The following is a 24158-nucleotide window of genomic DNA, read 5'->3' on the forward strand; positions in this document are numbered from 1 at the left end:
GAGAGCATCAGATTCTGTGGAGCTGAAAGTATAGATGGTTGCAATCTGCCCAGTGTGGGACTGGGAACTGGCCCTGTCTGTACTTAGTCTCTGAGCCACTTCTCCAGCCCCTGTCATACTTATTATTAACTTTTCTAAAACCACAATTCTCAGCTATTTCATGTTTTGGTTGATCTTGAATGATTGATCTTTGAAATTTGGTGTTTTCCCCCTGTATGTCAGTAACTGGACTAACTGAGTGCCACACATTTTAAATATTGTCATCTTGAGTACAGGATATTTTGTGATTTATAAATGTTCTCAAGCTTTTTTGTAGAACTGGGTAAAATTACTTGGAAAAAATTGAGTTGATGGGTGAGAAGGGACTCATACTTAGTACATTTTAGGAGGGATCGGTGTGGCATCATTCATTTCAGGGCGAATATTCTGTGGTAATGAAGCAAGGCCAGTCTTGGTATTCTTGCTGGTGAGTTCTATATTAGGAGGTATTTCACTGTGATTGAAATAGGCACAGTGCCCTCCTTGTGTGAGAAAGCATCAGGGTTGCTTTCTCCAGCATTCTGAGATGAATTTCTTTCCTTCAGTTTATTCCTCACATGTATGTATGTGGAAGTCAGTTCATGGCACAAAGAATACATTCTAAGTTTCCAGGCTCACTCTTAAACACATCCCTTGGTCTCCACACTCCCACTGTGTTTTTTTCTTTGAGAGAAATGGCTTGATTTCTTATAGCTTCTTTTTTCTTGTAACATGTCCTATACAGGAATCAGTTCTGTCAATTTAGGACACTTATCCCATTCCCTGAGCTGCCAAATTATTGATTCTGGTCTTTCTTGGATCACTGTCCTTGGCTGCTTTGTGTTCAGTGTCTAAAAAATGGTGTCCATATAGTTTGCCTGGAATTTTTGTTGCTCTGTGTAGGAGGACGCTAAATCTAGACTCTTGTAACTTCATCTATACTGGAAATGAACAGTTTGACTTATCAATTTTAACAAGTAGAACATGAAGATTTAAATATGTAACCTTTCCTTAAATAGTCACGATACTTCTGAGTAATTTGACCTAGTATTGATGCTGTGCTAATTGGATATAATATTGACTCACATTATTGCAAAGGTATTGGTTTGCATCCATTCCAGAGTGGCAAAAAAAGTCAAGTTAGTAAGTTAGTAGTTAAAGAATTTGGAAACTTGGAGCCAAAGCCTGATGGTAGAGTTTGATGAATGCCTTAACGCCAATGACTTTGGTATATTTCTGGTTGTCATGGTACCTATTTATGGTAACCTTAATACAGCAGCACCTCCATCCCTTCACTTCTGGGAACATTTTACAAGACTTCCCAGTGGATGTCTGAAACAGCAGATAGTATTGGACCCTATATGTAGTGTGTTTTCCTGAACATGCAGACCTATTACAATATTAATTTGTAGCTTGGGCTGGGTAAGGAATTAACAACTCATAGATTTCATTAGTATCATACAAGTTTTCCTCCTCAAGGTGAAAGTTTTATTCCCTTTTCACTAAGGGACATTGTGACTTCTTTTGGCATATCTGAATATTCACATCCTAGTCAGAAGAAGAGCATGACTGTGAGCTTTCATTATGGTACCCAGACCAGTGCACAGTTTACATCTTATATATAGTTAAAGAAACTATAGAAAGCACAACTTGAGAAAGGAGGACCAACCTTAATAGTAACAGTTTCTCAACATGCTACAGGTATTCTTCAGCTAAGAAACCTACTGTATTAAAATATGTAAGAAGCCGGGCGTGGTGGCACACGCCTTTATTCCCAGCACTCGGGAGGCAGAGGCAGGCAGATTTCTGAGTTCGAGGCCAGCCTGGTCTACAAAGTGAGTTCCAGGACAGCCAGGGCTATACAGAGAAACCCTGTCTCGAAAAACCAAAAAAAAAAAAAAAAAAAAAAAAAGTAAGAAATTCACTTAACAGTGAATAAACTCACCATAAAGTAGAAACATCTGACTTATGTCACTGTTATGGGTTCTCTGTTAAAATCTTTCTGCCTCCGTCTCTGTTGCTTTATCTACATAGGGAAGTTTTTTTGGTTTTGTCTTTTTGAAATAACATAGTTTTAATCCGTCTTCTGTCAATATATTTGGACTAATTGGTGTTTTCCTAATGCCATTACGTAGTACCACGTTTTAAATTAATGGGCAGACTAAAGGAATCCTAGATATTTTGCATTGTAATCATAATAGTGAGGAGGCATCATTGATGTAGCTCACACCATCCTGATGATTTCAGTGTTGGGTTTCTCACTGGCAGTGGTGGTGCAAGCCTTTACTCCAAGCACTCAGGAGGGAGAATCAGGCTTTGAGTTTGAGGCCTACAGAGTAAATTCCAGGGCTACTCAGCGATACCCTGTATTCAGCACTTCCCCTACAAGCAAACATTCTCAAGGTGTTTTTTTTGTTTGGTTTTGTTTTGTTTTTATAAATTATTGATTAAATTATCTATCTTTTCTTTATTGACTGGCCTATTGGATCAATATTATAAATAATGGTTAAGGTCTAACCTACCTTTACTGGAGTTGACAGTAATTATGAGGCCTGTTGGGCTGAGCTCTTCTGAGAATGGAATTTGAAGAAGTCATTCTGGTGCATTTATTACCGGTAGGCTGTGGCTTGTCAGATGGGTTTTGATTTTTGGTAGCTCATCGTGGTGAATTGATGCCGTAGCAGCAGGAAGTTAGTTGCAACTAACTGGGTGGAATTGAGTTATGCATGTGTTAAAGTATAAACTGCCCAAGTGATTTTCCAGTTTTTATCAACATTGAGTTTAAATATCTGAACTTAGGAACCGAAGACTTTTTTCACATTTTAAATAATTTACCATTTGCTATAAGGTATTAGTGAGAACATAGTCCCAGCTGTGTTCTTTTATATTTTTTCATTTATTTACTGACTGACTGACTGACTGGCTGGCTGGGATGGGGCACGAGTGCCACAGCACACCTGTGGAAGTCATAGGACAACTTAGAGGAGTTGGTTTTCTCTCTCTCTCTCTCTGCGGTTTCTGGGTATTGCACTCACTCAGATCTTCAGGCTTGTGTTTCATCTTTAACATGAGAATGTGGCTGATGAGGTAGCTCATCAGGCAAAGGCACTTGCCACCAAGCTTCATGGAACCCGAATGGTGGAAGGAGAAACTCCTTCCTGCTCTGGCCTGAAATTCCACATCCATGAACATGCAATTAATTTTATTATGTATTAATAAATATTAATAACAAATTAATAAAATAAAAGAGTGGGCACAGGAGTGGCAGTTTTCCTGTTGTGTGTTCTTCCTTCTAAGATCCTACACTAAGCTATCGCCATGTTACCCTTAAGTTGTTGATAAGGACCCATCTGCTGTAGTGACTCACTCACCAGGCCTTGAGATCGCATTATATTTTGACGACATGTGTGCTTTGGGAAAGTCTCTCTGCTTCCATCGTCAGGGAAGAGGCTCTAGTTTTCTTCCACATTTTAGTCTGGCATGTTTTGTTTTAGAATATCTTAAGTGGAACTCCGTAATATTGGGAAGTAGGAGACAGAAGAGAAGTTAAGTAGCCCGCAAATGTCTGACAGTGGGACTCAGACTTTGAATGTATGTCAGATTCCAGAGTTTTGAGTGTGGTGATAAGTCGTGTCTCTTGCATACTGAGGCTTATTGAGAGTCCAGATTTTATATACCAGAGAGTAGAATAAAACCTGTGCAGTCCACGAACTGAAAGTAGGAAGTCACTGAGGCAGCTCTGGGCCACCTGTGTGTCCATCTACCCTCTTCCTCTCTGAGTAACCTCTGCTGCTGTTCTTACTTATTCTCTGTGTGTTTATTGGCGTCAGCTGGTCCACTTAGCACCTGGTTCATGGCGACGGCGACTGCTATGGTACTTTTAAAACCAGACTATTTACCTCCTTGAAGATCCAGAATCGTAGCTAAAGCATGGACTTCCATGATTTTAATTGCAGGGTTTTTTTGTTTTGTTTTGTTTTGCTTGGTTTTTTTTGTTTGTTTGTTTTGTTTTTTTGTGAGGAAAAAACCTATCATTCTTGTATAGTTGCAGTTCTCCTTTAGGTGAGCTATCCGCCCTGTGATCAAGTGGCTGTGTAAGTGGGTGATAGAGTCGGGGAGGGATGATGGGATATGGGCATGGGTCTTTATTAATATAGTAGTTCTTAGGGGAAAGGGCTGAAACTAAACAGAATGTCCAATAGTAGTTTTAGTGCTATGCATTAGTTTTTATTACAGAGGAGTCACAAAAGCAACACTACAAAAACGTGATAGATATTACAGGTGCAAAAACTGAAATGCGTTTATGACATGACTATCTGCAACGACCAGTAAAACAATATATTTTATTTCTAGTGGTACTAGAATAGCTTATTTAGTATAGCCATCCCTGTGACTCCCTTTGGAAAGCATATAGAGTAAGCACTTATTCACAGAGCAGTCAGATTAGTACTGTCAGCTTATGATTTCTTGGAAGAGGTTTGTGTGTGTTTAGACATCTCTACCAAGGATGTTATTTACTTAATTGAATTTCAAATTTTGCTTTTGGATTTCTCAACTCATGTATTTTAGTAAGTTAAATGAGTTGTCTTTTGCTTATCTTTGTAGTTATTTATGAATTTTCAAAATTTCTCTAGTTGGCCTTTTTTTTTCCACCAAATTAATAGTTTAGAGAATTCTGAGCGATCAGGCACAATTTTGTGTTTTATAGGATAGAGAGGAGAGCTTAATGGAGCCAGATGTGCCTTTGAGTTTGTTGTTGCAAAGTTTTATTATCCTGTGATCATATTTTCTTAAAGCAAAAGTATTTTTAGATAATTCTAGGAAAAGTATAATTCCATCTATTTGGATTTTACCTAGCTTTCTTAGAAATGGTTATTTTATTGTTGGAGGAGGTTTTGGGGCATCCCAAACAACTGTAGGGGAAGTATCCTACTCTTGGTACTAGGGTTATTGTTTAAGAACCTATAGGTTTTGGAGGAACATTTTATCCTGTGTAGCGGCGCTCCCTCTCACATGGAAAGCACACACATGGAGTTTATAGAACAGTAGGCTTCCACATGACTGTTTCAAAGCTTCCTAGTGTTGGTCTCCTTCTCCTCCCCGGCTCTGCTTTCCTGCCTTCGCCTCTTTGCACTTGGGCCTTCCTCTCCATTGTTCTCCCCTTTGCCTGCATGTCACCAGTGTTGTGTTACCCACACCCCCTCTTGATTTGTTAAGCACACACTTCATATATAGCCATCAACTTATTCTGTAATTTCTCAGATATTAGCTAAGTATCACATCTCATCCACATGGATGGAAACTAGCTCATTTCTAAAGCCACAGAACTGTCCTTTTCAGTTAGTAGTGCTCACACAGTGAGGAGGATTTCCTGGGACATTCTTTTTGATGTGTATCCCATAAATGGAACCGTTGCTATTTGTTCCAGCTGACTGGACTGTTTCCAAAACTGGCTTCCTCTGCTCAGCCTCTCATCATGCTCTTCAGTCTCCATTTTCTATTCAGCTCTTGGATCTCTTCCAAGAGGAGCCGTTTCTAAGCATCTCAGGTACACTGATCCTACAGCCCCTAAGTCTTCTACTGGATCCTAAAGATAGCAGTTTGGAAGTGTAGGAAGGGTGGGTGGGAATAGCCAGACGAGCCCTTTTAACTATACCTTTACAAAAAGAAGTTTTGAAGCTTAGAAAAGTAAATGATTTGCTTAATATTATTATATAGCTGTTAAGTAGTTTATTCTTGTCAAACCAGAATGTTGTCATATCTGAGATGCTGCTGATTGTTAATATATAAAAATAAGAACTTTGCTTTTTGGGTTAAAGACACTTGGGACTGTGACTTTCTGCATTCTGAATTTCTGAAACAGTCTATGATCTACTTTTGAAACCAAGGAATAGTCAAGACAGATAAAGTTAAATAACAAAACGATGAGGAGGAGGAGAAGGAGAAGGAGAAGGAGAAGAAGAAGAGGAGGAGGAAGAGGAGGAGGAGGAAGAAGAGGAGGAGGAGGAGGAGAAATGTTGAGTTAGAAAGTACAATGATTTAAAATATTCTACTTTTGAAACCAAGGAATAGTCAAGACAGATAAAGTAAAATAACAAAACAAGAAGAAGAAGAAGAAGAAGAAGAAGAAGAGGAGGAGGAGGAAAAGGAGGAGGAGGAGGAGGAGGAGGAGGAGGAGGAGGAGGAGAGAAATGTTAGAAAGCACAATGATTTAAAATATTCTAATTTTTCCCTGTATACTTAGAGTAGTAATTTTATTTGGAGAAAGTTTGAGGAGATAAATGATTTACAGGCTATAAAAAATAGAATTTTTTTAATTTATTGAACAGTGGAAAAGAAATATTAAAGATCTGGTTAAGTTTTAACAGAGCTTAATTTTGCTGCTTTATCTCTAAATATTTTAAGGTATGCTTAATAAGGATATGCATAGGTTTATAAAATATGCTAGTATTACATTGTAGCCTCCTTTGAGTAATAGCTTAGATGGGAGAAAAATACTATGGTAAAAGTGATTGAGATTAGTGTTAGTTTTGGTTGGAAATACCTCATCACTGATTGTGTGTCAAAATGTAATATTGCGACAGTAGCTGAACTGTGCGCTTGACTGTAGCTCATGACATTGATTGGTGTCTCAACACTTGTCCATTGTCTTAATCTTGGGCATGTTACTTAACCTCCCTCGCCTTGGCTTCCCATTTGTAAAACAGAAGTAGTGCCTTCCTCACAGGACCATCACCAAGTTCAGACTCTATGGCTTTCTAAATCTTTGTGTGTGTGGATGTGTATTCACATGCAGTGTAAATAAATGTAGACTCATATCTACTAAGTGATAAACTTTGAATAAAAACCTTGCTGCCTCTGTTTTCATGATTAGAAGACATTTTGTAAAATGTGTTTAGCAAGCATGAGAAAATGGTTTAAAATACCAACAGTGTATTAATGTCTGGGAAAAAAGACACCACATAACACTCTTGTTCTTAGTTTATCAGGCTCAAAGGATCTTACTTATGTTTAACTTAATGTTTTCTCTTTCATAGTTTATCAGAGAAGATATGAAATATAAAGATGCTACGAATAAACATAGTCACCTGCACAGAGAAGATAAGCACATAACTGTTGAGGATTTGTGGAAACAGTGGAAAACATCAGAAGGTAAAACTGCAGTGCTCTGGAGCCTTGGCTTGTCTGCTTCTGCCCTGCTTGGCATTGGCAGCCCTACTAATTGCATATAATTATAGAGAAGATCATGTTTCTGTGAGAATATTTATATTTAAAAAAAAAAAAGACTTTCTTAGAGGCTGGGCGTGTGGTGCTGCATTCCTAGCAGTTGGGAGGCAGAGACAGGTGCAGTTTCTGTAATTTCAAGGCCAGCCTGGTCTACAGAGTGAGTCCAGGACATCCAGGGCTACACAAAGAAACCCTGTCAAAAACAAAACAAAACAAAATAAAAACAAAAAACCAACAAAAATAAGTAAACAAAAACCCCTAACTCTTAGATGCATTAAGTTACAGGCTATTTTTAGATACTTTGATATCACATACTAGACTGAATAGAAATGTTTGTTTGAGCTTATTGAGTGAGCTTTTAAATGGTATTCTTATGTTTTATCAAGTAAAAAGAGGAAACTGAGGTTTTCTTTTCAGTTGTGGATGTTTAAAGTCTTCAGGAGCCCAGGAATTTTAAGCTTTTCCTGAAGTCCTCTGTGAACCCTGCTAATGCTGTAATCTCTCTTGTATGCCTTGTATAATCTTGTCCAATGGAAGACATCCAGTTGAAACCCCCTATGCAGGCTGTTTTTCCAATGTATACAATTCTTCAACAAAGTATAATTCATAAGTTAGGCATAGTAAGAGATTGTTAGGAATAATAAATAACAAAGTAGAGTAGTTATACAATGAATTATAAATAAAAGTTTTGTGATATGTTACTCTTTAGCTATCATTAGAGCAGATAGCATATACTGTTTGGATTCTCTGGACAATTCATGTTCTTGCCAGAAAAGCACGAGAGTTTTGCTCTTCCCCTCCCTTCTCCCCTACCCTTCTCTCCTCTCTCCACATGGCCATGGGCCCCCTCTACTTCTCTACACTTATCCCTCTCTCTCTCTGCCTTTCTACAATAAATGCCTTAAAACCAAAAAAAAAAAAAAAAAAAAAAATTAAAAAAAAATAGCACAAGATTTTATTAAACTACTTAGGACAGTCATTTGACAATGAGCTGTTTATATTCCTGGAATTTTCCATCAATGCTTTTCTCACTGAGATGGACTGTTAGCTGAAACCACAAAAACTGACACTATAGTTGAAAGACTCCTGAACTTGCAGGATAAAATTTAGTAATTTGTATTTTATTTCCTTTATGTTTCTAAGTTGTACAAAATTTTGTACAGCACAAGAAAAACCTCATGACCCAAAGCCTTGGCACAGACACTAATGCCAGGGACTTACTACAATTTAAGCCGTTTCCAAAGTTCATTCAGTTTATTCTGCTTTTCAGTATCCGTTAACCAAATTATCCCTTTTCTAGTATTTCTGTTTTACAAATCTCAAACAGTTGTTATGGGATATATTTTTTTCCTAAAACTTTGAATAACAAAACGAAGGAACTGAAGAGACTTTTATAAAAAGATAAATAAAGTACTATAAACCAGTGGTGACATCTGGACACAGCAGCAGCGAAGCAGGATGGGATTGTGCAGAGCCGGTGGGGATCTGAAGGAAGACATGTCTCACTCAGATGGAGTCTCTATGACCACTTGTCACATCTGGAATATTTTTTTCTTGGACAAAATTCTTTTTAAGACAAAAAGGAGGGGTCAAAAATGCCTCTATTGTTTCTTATTTATTTTACTTATGTTGATTGTTGTAAATGCATAGCCTTGGTTTCTCAAAAGGACAACCTTTCGTAGCCTTTCTGTAGAGATCTACAGTGTTTCCGAGTAATCACCTTGAATGAACTATGCCAAAGGAATGTACTTGTGGGAGCTTTATTGTTCCCCATCACATCTGTGTCCTGTGTCATCTGTTCTTCACCTAGTAGAATAGTTTACTTATAATATAAATCTGAAGTGTTCAACACCCTAAAGTGGCCCACAGAAAAAGAAAAAAAACCAATACAAATCTTCACAAAGCACTTTAAGCCATGCCTCGGTGATGGTCACCTCTTTTACCTTTTGGCCTGTCTTCTTCACTTCCATCCAAATTAGATTGGCCTCTTCCTGTTTCACAGTGTGCAGGGACAGATGTCCTTTTGGCTGGCTTCCTTCTCTTTCTTTAATCTTTATCAAAGGCCAGTCTTCCATTGGAGCCTACTTCCTTTTCTATTCCTCATTTTTTCTGACACTCATGATCCTTCATGTCTTGTTCCCATGCCACACTGTGTCCGAAGTAGTAAAGCTAGCTTCTTCATCACATCCGCTCCTTACACGGTAGCTGAGGAGGAAGAGACTACTATGTTGACTCGTAAATCTCCACATGAGAGGACCTGTCCTCCCTTCCCACCTCGCAACTGTGTTCTGAGCAGATCTTTTATAACCCAGGAGAATATTTCTAGCTGTTTCCTTATACTTTAAGGCTTTCCCCAGGTAAACAGTCCCTTCTTTTTCTCTTAAGCTTTCGCACCTGTCCTCATCTATTTTATATTGCAACAAAGCAGTGATTTGATGTTAAGTCCAAATTGCTTGGCCAACTTTTCTAACTTGAGTTTGTTTTCTGAGTAGTTGGCATCCCACTTCTCTTTCTTAGGGGAAAAGGTCTGAGAGAAATGATTGCCAAATTCCTCCTAGCACAGATGCCCAGAGGGAAGGAGAAAGGAAAAAGCTGTGCGGAGGGAGGGTTCAGGCAATAAAACCTCATTACAAGTTTACACAGATGGGGTCGAGTCTCTCAATGCACAGTTATTAAAGGGCCACATAAGGCTGGGAATGGCCACTAGAGCACCACTGAAACTTGAGAGTTCTGCTTTGGTCGCTTGTATCATCTTTCTTTAAGATTTCTGTTAGAAAGCAAGTAGTCTTTTGAAAAGTTTTGAGAACTACTGAAAGTAAATATTAGAATGAATGTAAAAATACTAAATATTGATGAGTTGAATATGTAAAACAGAAGTGTGTGTGTGGCAGATACACACGGATATTCCTTCTCTGCCCCTCATTTTTAGGTATCCAATGGCTATATCAGTGGTGCTTTTCAGCATGATACTCAAAAAATGTGTGATGAATGATGAATGTCTGAAAATACAATGCTTGCTGAAAATACCATGTTCTGTATCCATTTCATCAGATATTTAGATTATGCTGTATACATTTCTGAAAAACTCACGCTTTGCAAAGTTAATTAACTTAAAATGACAGTTTGTGGGGCAAGTGGGCTGTGCTCCCAGACAGAAGAACCGGTAAGGTTGAGTGAGCTCAGATCCTGTAGCTCAGATTTGAGAACAGTGCAAGTGGGGCCAATGCCTGCCTGCCTAACTCTACCTGCTCTGGTACATGGAACCATGACCCTCCACTGGGGGACCATGACAGTCAGTCAGTAGGCCAAATACCCGAAGTCCTTCCTCATGCAAATAGAGCATTCCTAGCATCTTAGAGTGAACCAATGGGAACGATCTACCCCTGGATCCCACCCCATCCTCAGTGTTTTTAAAGTCCCTATCCACATGGAATAAAATGCACACGTTATTTCACTGAATATCGTCGGAGAGTGGCTGTCTTGCTGAGCTATAACACCTTGGTGAAGGGTTCTCTCTTCTGAAGCATTTGTCACTGGACCTTGGACCAGCCTGGCAGGACAGGTTCATACTCCTGCTGCTCCTGCCCCTACCACTGCCTACTGATGCCCCTGCTGCTGACATTGGTGCTGCCATGGCAATGGGAAAGAGCTGGGACCCCAGCTACCTGCCCCATGAGGGCTTTCCTTCTGAGAGCTGTAACACCTTGGCTGGGTTTCTGGCTGGGCCAGAGACCCATGGAACCTATTCTCGTGTTCTGCGGAGGAGGACAACTGTTAATGAAAAACAAAAGCGGGTGGAATCGATGACTCAAAAATCTGTGCAGCCTCGTAACCTGATCACCGGCAGTGCTGGCACTCATAAAAAGAAATTTGATATTACTAACCATTAAATGCTACCCTGGGCATAGGAATGCACACTACAAGTAATAAACGGATGCAACTTAGTGAACCCAGCTACCATGTTAGGTTGGGTTGAGGTTGCCTTAAATGAGAGAGGAAAACAAAGAACAAAGATGAGCTCTGAGTGAGGCCTGTGCATGGCATCTGCAGCCACTTGAGCTGAGAGGAAGAAGGGGAGGAGTCACAGTTTTATGTGTTGGTAGGGATACATATACACACACACTCTCTTTCTCTCTCTCTCTCTCTCTCTCGATATATATATATATATATATATATATATATATATATATATACATATATATATATATACACACACACACATATATATATATATATGCATATACACACATGTATATATATATATTGCTGCTATTTGGTACTAAATGCTAAGTTGTTTGAAAGTACCATAATATATTGACACGGTCTCTAATTACCAGTTATATATAAGATAATTCACATTGCACAGGTTATTCTGTATTTTGTGCCACACTGGGTCCTGGAGATTAAAGCTGAGGTAGACATTGGACCAGGCTATACTCGACAAAGCACTGAGTAGAAGTGAGAAAGTAAGTATGTGCTGATAGCTACAGTGAAGGCTGGAGTATGGAGCTGGCTCACATACTCCATATGTGATTAGCTCATGACTAAGAGTATTTACAGAAGGTGTTATTTAGAATAGTCCATGAAGATTGACTAGTAGGTCTTAGAAAGGAAGGTAGATTATGTGAGAAGAGTGGTTGAAAAATCAAGATACATTGTATACACACACGAAATTGTCAAAGAATGAAAAAAATAACGAAAAGCTAAAACTAAAAGGAAAATTATACATTACAATATGAATTAAATTACACCTTAATACTTGCTGAAATTGGAAGTAGACATGGCATGCTTCTGAAAGTATATGGACCTCCAAGTTGCTCACAGGGCTGTAGAGATGGCTCGGTGGTTAAGAGTGCTAGCTGCCCTTCCAGAGGATACAGATTAGATTCCCAGTACCTACATGGCAGTTCACAACCATGTGGTACTCCAGTTGTAGGGGACTGTCTTAGTTAGGGTTTTAATGCTGTGAACAGACACCATGAACAAGGCAAGTCTTATAAAAAACAACATTTAATTGGAGCTGGCTTACAGGTTCAGAGGTTCAGTCCATTATCATCAAGGTGGGAGCATGGCAGTATCCAGGCAGGCATGGCACAGGATGAGCTGAGAGTTCTATGTCTTCATTCAAAGGCTGCTAGTGGAAGACTGACTTCCAGGCAACTAGGGTGAGGATTTTATACCCACACCTACAGTGACACACCCATTCCAACCAGGTCACAACTATTCCAACAAGGCCACACCTTCAGATGGTGGCACTCCCTGGTCCAAAGATATACAAACCATCACAGGGACCCAATACCTTCTGTTCTCTGAAAATACTCGAGATACACATTTGATGCATATACATTCAGCAGCAGAACACCTATTTATAGTGGCTGACTTATAGAGTGTGACTGTTGTATAATGTAAATGAAATGTTTTCTGATGGGTTCTTAGCAAGTGCTGTCTCTGTGGTACTTCTATATAAACTAAAACATTCAGCCATGCTTAAAGATTTTTAAATTAATTGAGTAGATATGTAAAAATTTAGAAAAGTTTAAATTAAAGCAATTTAAAGAACCTTTAATTCAGAGATTGGAGAGATTTGAGCATTTAGTAATTGCTATTCTCTAGTATAAATAAACAAAAAAAGGATATTGGGTGTTTTATTTCTGTTTATAACAGCATTTGTTTTGTAAACATTGCATTAAAGTAAAAAAAATTCCTGGCCATGGGCCGTGCATTCCTAAAAGTAAGGCGCATTATAAGTCGTTACTCCTCATGCGTCCTTTTTATGCTGAGGTTTGTCTTTTGGGTGTGTCAGTGTGGGTGGATTTCTAAATACTGATAAAAGTCTGGCCTTTTGGAGTGTGCACTATGGTTTTACATAGAGACGGAGTTGGAAAATGGAGGTGGACTGAGTGCATCCTGTTTGGTGTTACTGTCAGAGCTACTCAAAACATAAAACTTGGAGACCCAGTAGCATTTTTGTGGTATCCAGCAACAGAATACTTTTGTCTATTTACAGTAAGCATGGAAGTCACTGGCAGGATCCAAAGAAGTGTCAAGCGTTTTCTCTGAGGAGTTTTAACAGCATTTTTTCAAATACACAGATGAAAAGCTAAATAGCAACATAAGATAGTTATATACTATCTAAATGGTGGTATTATAGGAGTTTAATAATACAGACAAAATTATTCTAGGGAATTAATATTATGGAAGGCATTTTTTTTGTTTTTAGAAATAAGAAAGTTGGGTATATACAGTTTAACACATTTAACATGAGAAAATTAGTCTTTTTAAATGGCACATATTTATATTCTTTGAGTAAGCACAGTTTATAAGCCAGGCACATAATTTCTTTTAGTGTATGTGATAGGCCACTGAATATTTATTTCTGTGATTTAGTTTTGTGGTAAGTTAAGTAAGGGTGAATACTGTCAACTACATCTAGAAGATTGTTCATAATCAGAGGAAAAGTGCTTAGAGCAGTGCTGAGCCCCAAACAATGCTTAATAGATATCTGTTCCTGTCACTGTTTCTGTGAGGCAGTTGTCACCATGCTATGCTAAACAACCTGGGTGTGCCAAGTAAGGTTCTGCTCTTACACCTGAGCCCGTGAGCCTGAAACTTGCTGTCTAAAGAAAGCTGTTGGTTTATGTGTGGTCTCAGTAGCAAAGAAAGATATTCTTGGAGGATGGCGTTATAGTTACGAGCAGCGGTGTTTACTGTGTATGTAGGCTATGACAGTTCAGGTAGCATATTTGTCATCACCACTAAATATTAAACATTACTGAGTCCTCTATGAATGGCTTGGAATAGACTTTGTAAAAGCTTGAAGTTTTGTTCACCATACAATAGCAAGGAGATTATTACCTGTGTGTGGATAAAATGTGAATCTGAGTGGAAAATGGAGTATCATGGATTCTAGAGATGCTTTACAGGAGGACTTGGGAACTTTCACCCCTGTGCTTAGAGAACATTCCGAGGGCTTTGCTTGTGTGTTTCTGCTTGTTTGCCTGCTTGCTTATTTCTTTGATTGAACATACTGAGCTGGTTCATGCAATACGAACCTTTCGTAAGTGCTTATTAGAAACATGGCCTGGTCTGAGACTAAGATACTCAGATGAAGAATGCCTTTTTGTTCTTGACCTACCCATGATCTGTTAGTGGAGGAAGATCTGCTAACAGCTACTTAAGGGCTGTTTTACAACCAGCTGCCTGCCTGGCGAGAGTGTATAAAAGGAACTGTGGGGGAGATAGGTAGGGAGAGGCGTGCCAGCAGAGGTGAAGTAAGGGAAGGGGGATTGCATTCCACGACATTCACCCTGCCATCAGTATTCTGCTGGATTCATAGTTCTGAGGATATTAATAATTAATACAGCAATTTAAAGAAAGACGGTTCTTAATAAGCTGCTTATCTAATACTGCCCAACAGTCCAAGTTTTAGTATTTTTGATCCTGTGTGCAATGCTGTTAGTTTTAGAAGCTGTTGTCAGTAAAAACCATCAATATAAGTTGGGGTTTTCCTTGTGCCTGAAAGCACCTTACACAAGGAAGGCTGGTTCCTCCCGGTGGAGTCTAGTTTTAGAACTGATAGTCGCCATCATCTGTGTGTACACTAACACAAGGTATTCAAGCATTAGTAGTCAGAGCTGCTTCTCTGTAAAGGAAAGCGATGTAAAGATATTGCTGGTTTACTCTGTCAGCCATCATTTCTGGGGGTCAATGTGGGTTTTGAAAGAAAAGTAGTGCATCTATTTCGTACTCAGTTCCCACACCAGGTAAACACATGGTATATGCTGGGTATGGTGATCCCAAAATCGCAGGATCACAAGTTCCAGGTTTGTGTTGTGACCTGAGAGTTTATCTTAAAAACAAACAAGAAAAAAAAAAAAAAAACAACAACAGAAAACCCTATACTTCATGTTAAATGTATCATTTATTCTTTTATAGTTATAACTTTTTTATCATAAATTCCTGAATTCAGAGTACTCTCAATGAGCGGTTTCTGATTTCTGGATCACCATTTAGAAGAAATGCTAGATAAAATAAGGTAAACTATACCCCCCCCCACAGAGAGAGAGAGAGAGAGAGAGAGAGAGAAGAAGAGGGAGAGAGAGAGGTTATCTAGCTTTTTCATTTATTTCCAATCTTAAAGATTGAGTTTTATTTTAGTAATCATTCCTTTTTCTTTGCTTCATCATGACTTTTACAATGTTAAAATAATGAACCATTAGATGCTTTATCAAGTTTTTTCAATTAGATATTTACTGTGATTATTAGTTTAGTTTGAAATTAAGAGTCTAGATTAGTCTGACAAAATGAAGAGTTCCTTCATTGAAAGGAATAGAAAGAAATTTAGTGCTTACTTCTACTGTCAACTCCTTTTCATTTTATGCAGTAAGTTTTCTTAAGAGCATAAAACAAATGTTTTCTCATTGCTTTTATTTGCTCAACATAATAGACTTAACACTTAACAAAAATGTGTAGTAGTTAAGAGTCAGGAACTGAGCAGATGGCCAAGGCTGGAAGATCACCAGTTCCAGGCCTCTCTAGGGCCCAGAATAAGTTCACTTTACCAAGGCCCTGTCTTAAATGAAAAGTAAAAAGCAGCTGGATACATAGCCTAGAGGTAAAGCACCTGGCATCATGGGATGCCATGCCTTGGTAATTCCTAGAACCATTGTGTGTGGAATGTGGCATAGGCATTGACAGCTCATTGAAAGAGAGGGAGTGAGAGACCATTTGGGGAGTACTGGCAGGAAGGCAAGGTCTGATGAGGAAATGAGTAGTGGCTTTCAGAAGGACACAGGCAAATCAGAAAGGGTTGTGGGCTGGAAAGATGATGGCTTAGCCCTTAAAGGATAAAGCTTATACTAAAGGGCAGAAAGGACAGTGCCATTGATATCTAGACGGGGGATGTTTTCAGGAAGTGGGTAGCTGGCTGTGTAAATCTGCAGGATAGTCTATCATATTGCAAAGTCCTTGTTAAGTAAGAGTCTGCATGAAAAATAACTGACCTTTCGGTCTTAAAAATAAGCATGAAAGTACTTCAGCATGGGGTTCATGTGTATCATGTATGAACTGTGACTAATTGTGTTTTTTGCTTACTTATATGTAGCTGTTGTTAAGGGTCTTATGTATATTTTGCACATGTTCTCAACTGTGTTTCATTTTGATTTTCTGGCTCAGTGATATAATTCATCATTTATTCTCTCTTTACACGGCATGAATCTTTGTAAAGAATTCTTTTTGCCTTTGGCACAACTCTGTCCTATAATGAGAGATAAAGACAAAAAAGTGGTTAGTTATAGTTAGATGTAGAGAAATGTGGTATAAAAAAATCCAACCCAAAAACTTAGATTTGGCAAGAAGCAAATCATTAACCTTCAAGAAATTAATTTCCGTGTTGATATGATGAGTGGACACACACGTTTGTGTCTGCAAACACACAAGGAGGATTAAGTAAATTGGTTATTCAAATTTTAAAAGGAAGAGAATTTTGACAATATGCCCTACATGAATGATTCTTGATGGTACAATAACTAGTGAAATAAATTTGCCTAACAATACAAATATTATATAGTTGTATAATTTGCAGATGTGAGATACCTACAGAGTCGTCAAGAATCACAGTGCTAGAAGAATTGGTAGAAGTGAGAGTGGGGATTGCTGTATAAATAATACATACTGATTTCAGTTTCACAGGATGGAAAGTATTCTGAAAATAGATTATGTGATAGAAGCCCAAAATATAAATGGACCTAACCCCACTGTTTAAGGCCACACGTGTACAAAAAGGCGAAGGTACAATTTACTGTGTTATATGTATTTTGTCATAATAATAAAAAAAACCAGTCAAAGAGTGTGAGATAAGTAGGAAACAGTAGCCAGCAGCCTATAAGAGATCGTCCATATGAAAAGAAATTGAATGATTGCTGCAGTTGGGTAGTGTGATCAAACAAAGAGTTTTAAGTAGATATGACTGTACTTAAGGACGCAAAGGAAGTGCTTAACAATTATAAGAAATTTTAGAGCAGCTAGTGCTTTTTGAATAGCCATGTATGAGAGGTTGTCTTCCAGTGTCTTCATATTTAACAGCAGCATCTATTTCTTTCAGGAATAATTGTATTAATGTGTTGATAAGATTTGAGTTTGATAAAAGTGAATTTAAGCTCAGATAGGCAAGACACCTACTGGAAATAAGAGTTTTCCATTGGAGTGCAGAGGATACTAGTGACTTTAGACCTGCTCACCATTTTTGAACCTATCTCTGAACTCATTGCTCATGGAGAATTAGAACAACAATTCTTCTTGGGCAATGACTTTAACTTTTTGGAAGGGATTGAGGTAGGAGGGGAAAGGGGGAGTGGAGGGTAAAGAGGAGAGGCCCAAGAAATTCTTTACCATAGAAACTGACCTATATCTTTGTTTAGTTTCTCAGTTATATAGTGTTAGCATAGAAAATGCTAACAACATTCTTTTCCATGTTTACCAATACCAAATATTTTGTGGCAGAATTTGACAATAGGGCTGCTCTAGCTTTCCCACAGTTAAATAATCATAGGTTTCTGTGTGTTGTACTGGTTGTGTTCCCACTGATCCAGAGCCTGTGACCTTACAAAGGGAAGCATATCACACTTGCAGTGTGAGATAGTGTGAAGACTTGTCTGCTTTGGTGGTTGTCTAAATTTTTCTAGTTTGTTTTCAATGAGCATGCTTAATTGCATGAATCCGACCATGATATTAGACTGCATTCTCTATTAGAAGTGAAATTGGAAACTTTGAAAGAGGATAGGATAAGTTAGTCTCCTTTAAGGCTAGGTCTAGATTCTTTGAATAATTTTTACAATTGGCCCCTAAATGTAATCTCTCTAGCTTCTAATAAAACCGTACGTACCATGTTAAATGCTGGAGGCTTATTTTATCACAAAACTAAGTGCTAATTCCTGTGCATAACTGATACTCACTGTGCTTTGTTGATTGGCTTGAAATTGCAGTATAGCATATTTCATTCCTCCCTCCCTTTCTTCCTTCCTCCCCTCCCTCTCCTTTCCCCTTCCTCCTTTCTTTGATGGAAGAACTTTATTTTAAAATCTGAATACTTTATTTTAGTAAGTCTGCCTCTCCTCTCCTCCTCCCACCTTCCTCCTTGCCCTATTCCTTTCTTTCTTTTTCTCCTTTTCTTTTTCTCTTTTTACACATGGAGACTCAAAATGACCCCAAGTAATGAATACTTTTTGTTAAAGAAGCTTGATGATCAACAATTCCCTTGATTGCAAGGGACAAAAGTCATAATTATTTCATTCTGTTACAAATAATTTATTTAGTTCTTTCTGTGAGACATGCGTTATTCCAGACATTGGGGATAGAGTATTCCGTAAAGTAGATATCCTACCCTCATAAAATCAACAAATTCAGGAAGAAAATGAATATGTTTGAATTTCCACGTGTGAAAAGATATATTCACAGTCCTGTAACTACTAGCACAGTTGAATTGTGTGATTAAACTATTAAACAGGGTAACCAGATAGGCAGTGATTAAAAGGCAAGGGCGATTTAAATAGTATAGTTCACGACGAACTAACCCAAGAGTAATATTTGGTTGTAGACCTGTTTGCTGACAGTGAGCCAAGGGTGGATACTGTAAAGTATATTCTGGGAGGCTTAGAGGTCATACAGTTTAAGGTCCCCAAGGCTGGCATGGGTTTACATAACTTAAGGAAATCATGTAGCTAGGATGTAATAAAGGATAGCATCTCCAGGTTCCCTTTAGACTTTCTTAGGGCCAAGTACAGGTCTAGACCTAAGTATATTGTAATAATATCTCGATTTAGGAGTTTTGAGTTCTCTCTCTCTCTCTCTCTCTCTCTCTCTCTCTCTTTCTCTCTCTCTCTCTCTCTCTCTCTCTCTCTCTGTGTGTGTGTGTGTGTGTGTGTGTGTGTGTGTGTGTGTGTAGTGCCCATGAACATGGAAGCTCAAGATTGATGGTGGGAATCTTTCTCAGTTGGTCTTTCACCTTATTCTTTGAGGCCTGGTCTCTGAATTAAACCTAAGTCTAGTCCATATCTCTAGTCTTGCTACCCGGCTTGCTCTGGGGATTCTCTGTCTCAGCCTTCTGGGAATTAAATTATAGGCAGCTGGCCACACTTATCTGGCAATTCTATGGGTTCTGAGATCTTAACTCTGATTCTTTTGGTTACAAGGCAGTGCTTTAATGCTGAGCCAACTTCCCAGTTCTGTCTGGGGGTTTGGACAAAGTATTTTTGTCATTGTTTTTGGAAAGATTATTATAGTTGTGGTGTAGTTATGGAGTCAAGAGCAAAAAGAACAAAAAAAGAAAAAGAAAAGTGAAAAAAGAAAAAGGGGCTTCTGTTGAGGGTCTGGGAGTAAACGAGCAGAGGTGACTAGTGACAGGTAGCACACTGGTCAGTTATTTTCTAATTTGAAAGAATAGTCAGCAGTATTTACTGTGGGATTGAATTCAGGACACTGGTACAGAACAAGAATAAGAATAAAGTTTTTGTGTTTCTATAATATTAGAATTTGGAGGATTGTAATGATTAGGAAAAATGTCTGAATAAGCTTGTGGGTAGGCAATGAAAAGAAAAAATGCTGACTGAGCTTTTTAAATGATGGGGTGAGGTGGAGGACAGAAGGCAGTGAGGTCAAGGAGAACAGTAAGATTTCAGAGAGAATACTGAGAAGTGTCCAAAGAGAAAGAAAACCAAGAGGACGTGAGGGTCTGCAGGCCTCAGAAAGAATGTGCTTTAAGCATGGGTATGAACTCCAAAGAGGAGTTGAAGCAACGGACAGCAGGCTTCATGGTTGGACTGATACAGAGGCTATTAGTGCTCTTCAGAGCCACAGGTGCATGGGGGCCAAATGAAAGGAAATGGGTGATGTAAACAGGAAGTGAAGACAGTAAATAGTGTTGATTTTCTGAAGGAGGAATAGAGAATGGGGCTCTGATATCAGAAGGAAGACACGCGTTAAAGAAGGTTATTTTGCGGGGCGTTGAGAGGCAGCAGGGTTGTCTCACAACAGTCTGTAACTCCAGCTCCAAGAGATCCTGGACCTTTCTGGCCTCTGTAAACATCCCCACTCACATCCACAGTTACACAACCATGAATAAAAAATGTTTTTTAAAAGTTACTTGTATTTTAAAGGATGGGAGGTTTCCAGTGTGTCCATGTATTAATAGAATAATCCAGTTCAGCAGTAATTGATATGGAGGAAGACTGAACCACCGTAATTGAAAAGCAGCCCTCACTGAGTTGGAAAGTGCAGGTATATAATTAGACTGCTCATGCTGGGCTGTCTTGTCTATTGGGATTTTATCTGCTGATTTCTAGAGGCTTATTCTATGAATCTTAGTCTCTATGGACTTGCATTTTCAAGGATGGTACATCTTCCATGCTTATGCTAGTTAGAAAAATGCCAGGAAGTCACACCTGACCCATCACTGGGGTGTTTTGGTTACTTCTTCCTGCCGTCATTCCCAGATGATCAGAAGCTGTTGAAGTAGAATACTAGCAGCGCCCAGCCCTACAATCAGATTAGCACAAGCAGCTCAACTGAGAAGAGCAGACCAGGGCTGATCAAAATGCAGGATGGATGCAGAGTAGGGCCTGGCACTGTGGGCCACATGGTAGAACAATCTGACAGTCTTGTGACTTCAGACTAAGTTTTCTGGGACCTTGAAACAAACAAATGAATACTGTAATATTATAGTAAATCTCAATTTTATTGAAATGAGCTAATACAGCCTTGAAAATTGAGAACAAAAAGAAAAAAACCCTTACCTGTTAAAGCAGTTTCCAAAACATTAAAGCAGTTGCCTGGTGCTTTACTCTGTAACAGGTCAGAACTGGCTGAGATCACTGGGCACATCTACACGAAGATAAACTTACTTTTAAGAAAGTAAAGTAACTAGCTAGTAACTTTGTAGCTAGACTGGCCTCATGATAGCCTCCTGCATCAGCTGAGTGCTGAAATTCGAGGCAGGTGCTCCTTTTCACAGCATCATGGCAGAAGGAAAACAGTTCACACTCTAGCCATTTCCAAGACTTTGGTTTTGGCATGTTGTATCTTCACTTACATGTGGATTAGATCTGGACACTGGTGACTTTCCCCAGTGAGGCTTCTCCGGGATAGACAGTGGGCACTGTAGTCAGTGAATGCACCTGAAACGTATAAAGACTCCAAAGAGCTGTCTAGGAGACGATCACTTCATGAATTTTCCAAAGGTAAGGGCTTGCTGCCAGCCATCACTTCTAGGAGAAGCAGTACTTTTATGTCCCACTCTGTTATAAAATAGTAGTTCACTTAGTTTTTTGGTTTTTGGTTTTTGTTTTTTTTTTGTTTTTTTGTTTTTTTGCTTTTTTTAAATATGGGCTCTCCACTTTCTTTTTGATCTAGTATAGGATCTAGTTAGCATTTTTTAAAGAACCAATTTGATACCATTGTGAATAGTCACTTTCTATGTTAATAAGAAGGAAGGATCAGCATTCTCTGGTGACAGTTGAGCAGTGTCTTCATTAGGGTTTTACTGCGGTGAACAGACCAAGACCAAGACCAACAGAACATGACCAAGGCAACTCTTATAAGGACAGCATTAATTGGGGCTGGCTTACAGGTTCAGAGTGTCAGTCCATTATCATCAAGGCAGAAGCATGGCAGCATCCAGGCAGATGTGGGGCCGGAGGAGCTGAGAGTTCTACATCTTCTTCGTCCAAAGGCAGTCAGGAGAAGACTGGCTTCCAGGCAGCTAGGGCAAGGGTCTTAAAGCCCATACCCACAGAGACACACCTACTCCAACAAGTCCACACCTATTCCAATAAAGCCACACCTTTAAATAGTGCCACTTTCTGGGCCAAGCATGTTCAAACCACAACATTGCAGTTCTTACACTAGTAGCTTTTTTATTTTGCAAATAAATTTGTTAGTTATGATTTAGAATTCAATTATAGTTTGTTGACAGTTCTTTTTACAAGTAATTCCTAGATAATAAAGTGTTTTGCTTGCATGGGCCATCAAATATAGAATGAATAGTTTATAACTAAATAGGACTTTGAATTATATTTCATAAAAATTATATTGATTCATCTCTAACATTTTCAAAAGAGATAGCAGGTTGCTTTCTTCATTGGTACATCTGGAGACCTGAGAGGGAGGAAAGAGAAAGAGGGAGGGGAGAGAGAGAGACAGACAGACAGACAGAGACTCAGACAGAGAGAGACAGAGACAGACCAAGAGAGAGACTAAAAATGTCTGGATACAGTCACAAGAAGCCTAAGAGATACAGTATAGATTTGGGAATCAGTAATCAGCTAATTAGAACAGTGAAAATAATATGAAATAAACAGAAAGAGATTGTTGTCAGCTCCAACCCAGAAAATTGAAAGCAAATACGAGATGTTTTAGTAATTTAACCACATGTAATCTCTATGCTTCTAAAAGGACTTCTAAAATTACAGATAATTCCCTACTGCAAAGTCATGAATCAGCTTTTCTTTGAACTGTAGTTGTTAAAATTATCTCAGTTGTTTATAGTTGCTGTTATTTTTATATAAATACCAGAAACCTATAGTAAAAGATTTCCAGTGTTATGTATTTTCATCATATATCTTCTCAACTTACTCTTAATGAATGCTAATATAGACTTGCTATAGGTTTGAGAACTTTTACCTTTTTGTTGCGAATTAAAGACCCTCCTTTCCTGAGCAGACAAGATCAATCTCTCAAAGTAAGCGAGAGCCCTAACTTGACTTGCTATATTCAGATCTCCATGTGGCTCAGGTGAGTAACTCAATCACTGGGCTCCCTGGGTTCCCATTTGTACAGTGTAACTACTAGCGTTCTACTCCTAGCCAGTCCACAAACACCTAGGCAGCTGTGCTGAGGGCTAGTGAGGAGAGTCCTTAGGAGCTGATGGCCCTGTGTTTGTCATTGTCATTGTTAATATTTCCTATTCTGGCTGGATGTGTTGGCATATGCCTTTAATCTCAGCACTTCAGAAGCTGGGGAAGGCAGACCTCTATGCATTGCAGGCCAGCCTAGTCTACATAGGGAGTTCTAGACTAGCCAAATAAAATTAAAAACAATTTGCATGCTGTCTTCAAGAATATCACAAGCAGTAAAATTAATAGAATTTTTATCTATATAGTATAAACATTTTGTTTTAAACTTTGATTTCACAGCTAAAGTAAATCAAATTTAGAGACGTTGTCAGAACTAGAACAAAGACTTTCCATGCACTGTTAGTCCAGAGAACCCCACTGTCCATTTACCTTTTCACATGTGTCCTAATAATGGCCTTTATAGCTGAAAAGGGCAGGACTGGGCATGCTTGCCTATGGAGGTCTGCAGTCTTCAGCCTGGAACAGGTCCTTTATATCCTATACCCTACTCACTGTGGCTGGTTATCTTTAAAAATGCTATCTTGTAGCTTTTTTGTTCTTAAATTGGGATTTATTTATTACATTTGCATGATCAGGTTATGCGTTGTGGATGGATTGTCATGGAAATGATTTTTTCATTACATTCTTTTTTGTTTTTGTTGTTGTTGTTGTTGTCTGTGTCAGTTTGTTTTAATGTCAGTGGTTTTACCTTGGTCATGTATGGAAGATAGTGTTCACTATGTTTTTATAAGTGGATTTTCATCTTTCTGTTAGAATTTTTCTGTTTTTTTTGTTTTTTTTTGTTTTTTTTGGTTTTTTGTTTTTTTGTTTTTTGTTTTTTTGACACAGGGTTTCATGTGGTCTAGGCCTGCATCAAACTGGCTGTGTGGCTCAACTACTCTCAGTTTTTTGCAGTGCTGGGAATTGCTCAGACCTTTATGCATGCTAAGTAACTAACTGAGCTATGCCTCCAGCCCCTGTTATGATACTTCTTGTGAGCTGTAACTTGAAAACCGTGTAATAAAATAT

The 24158-nt window shown here is 38.6% G+C and overlaps 1 protein-coding gene across 1 annotated transcript in view; it reads left to right on the forward strand.

The window, feature by feature from the left end:
• The window catches only part of Stim2 (stromal interaction molecule 2), a 125818-nt gene that overhangs the window by 73004 nt on the left and 28656 nt on the right, over positions 1-24158 (forward strand). Inside the window, exon 3 of the mRNA XM_021162824.2 lies at positions 7056-7170. Coding sequence (XP_021018483.1) covers positions 7056-7170 — 115 coding nt within the window. The remainder of the gene's footprint in view (positions 1-7055; positions 7171-24158) is intronic.

This window comes from Mus caroli, unplaced genomic scaffold (genome assembly GCF_978045245.1).
Source record: "Mus caroli unplaced genomic scaffold, Mus_caroli_1 scaffold_4, whole genome shotgun sequence".
Taxonomy (NCBI): domain Eukaryota; kingdom Metazoa; phylum Chordata; class Mammalia; order Rodentia; family Muridae; genus Mus; species Mus caroli.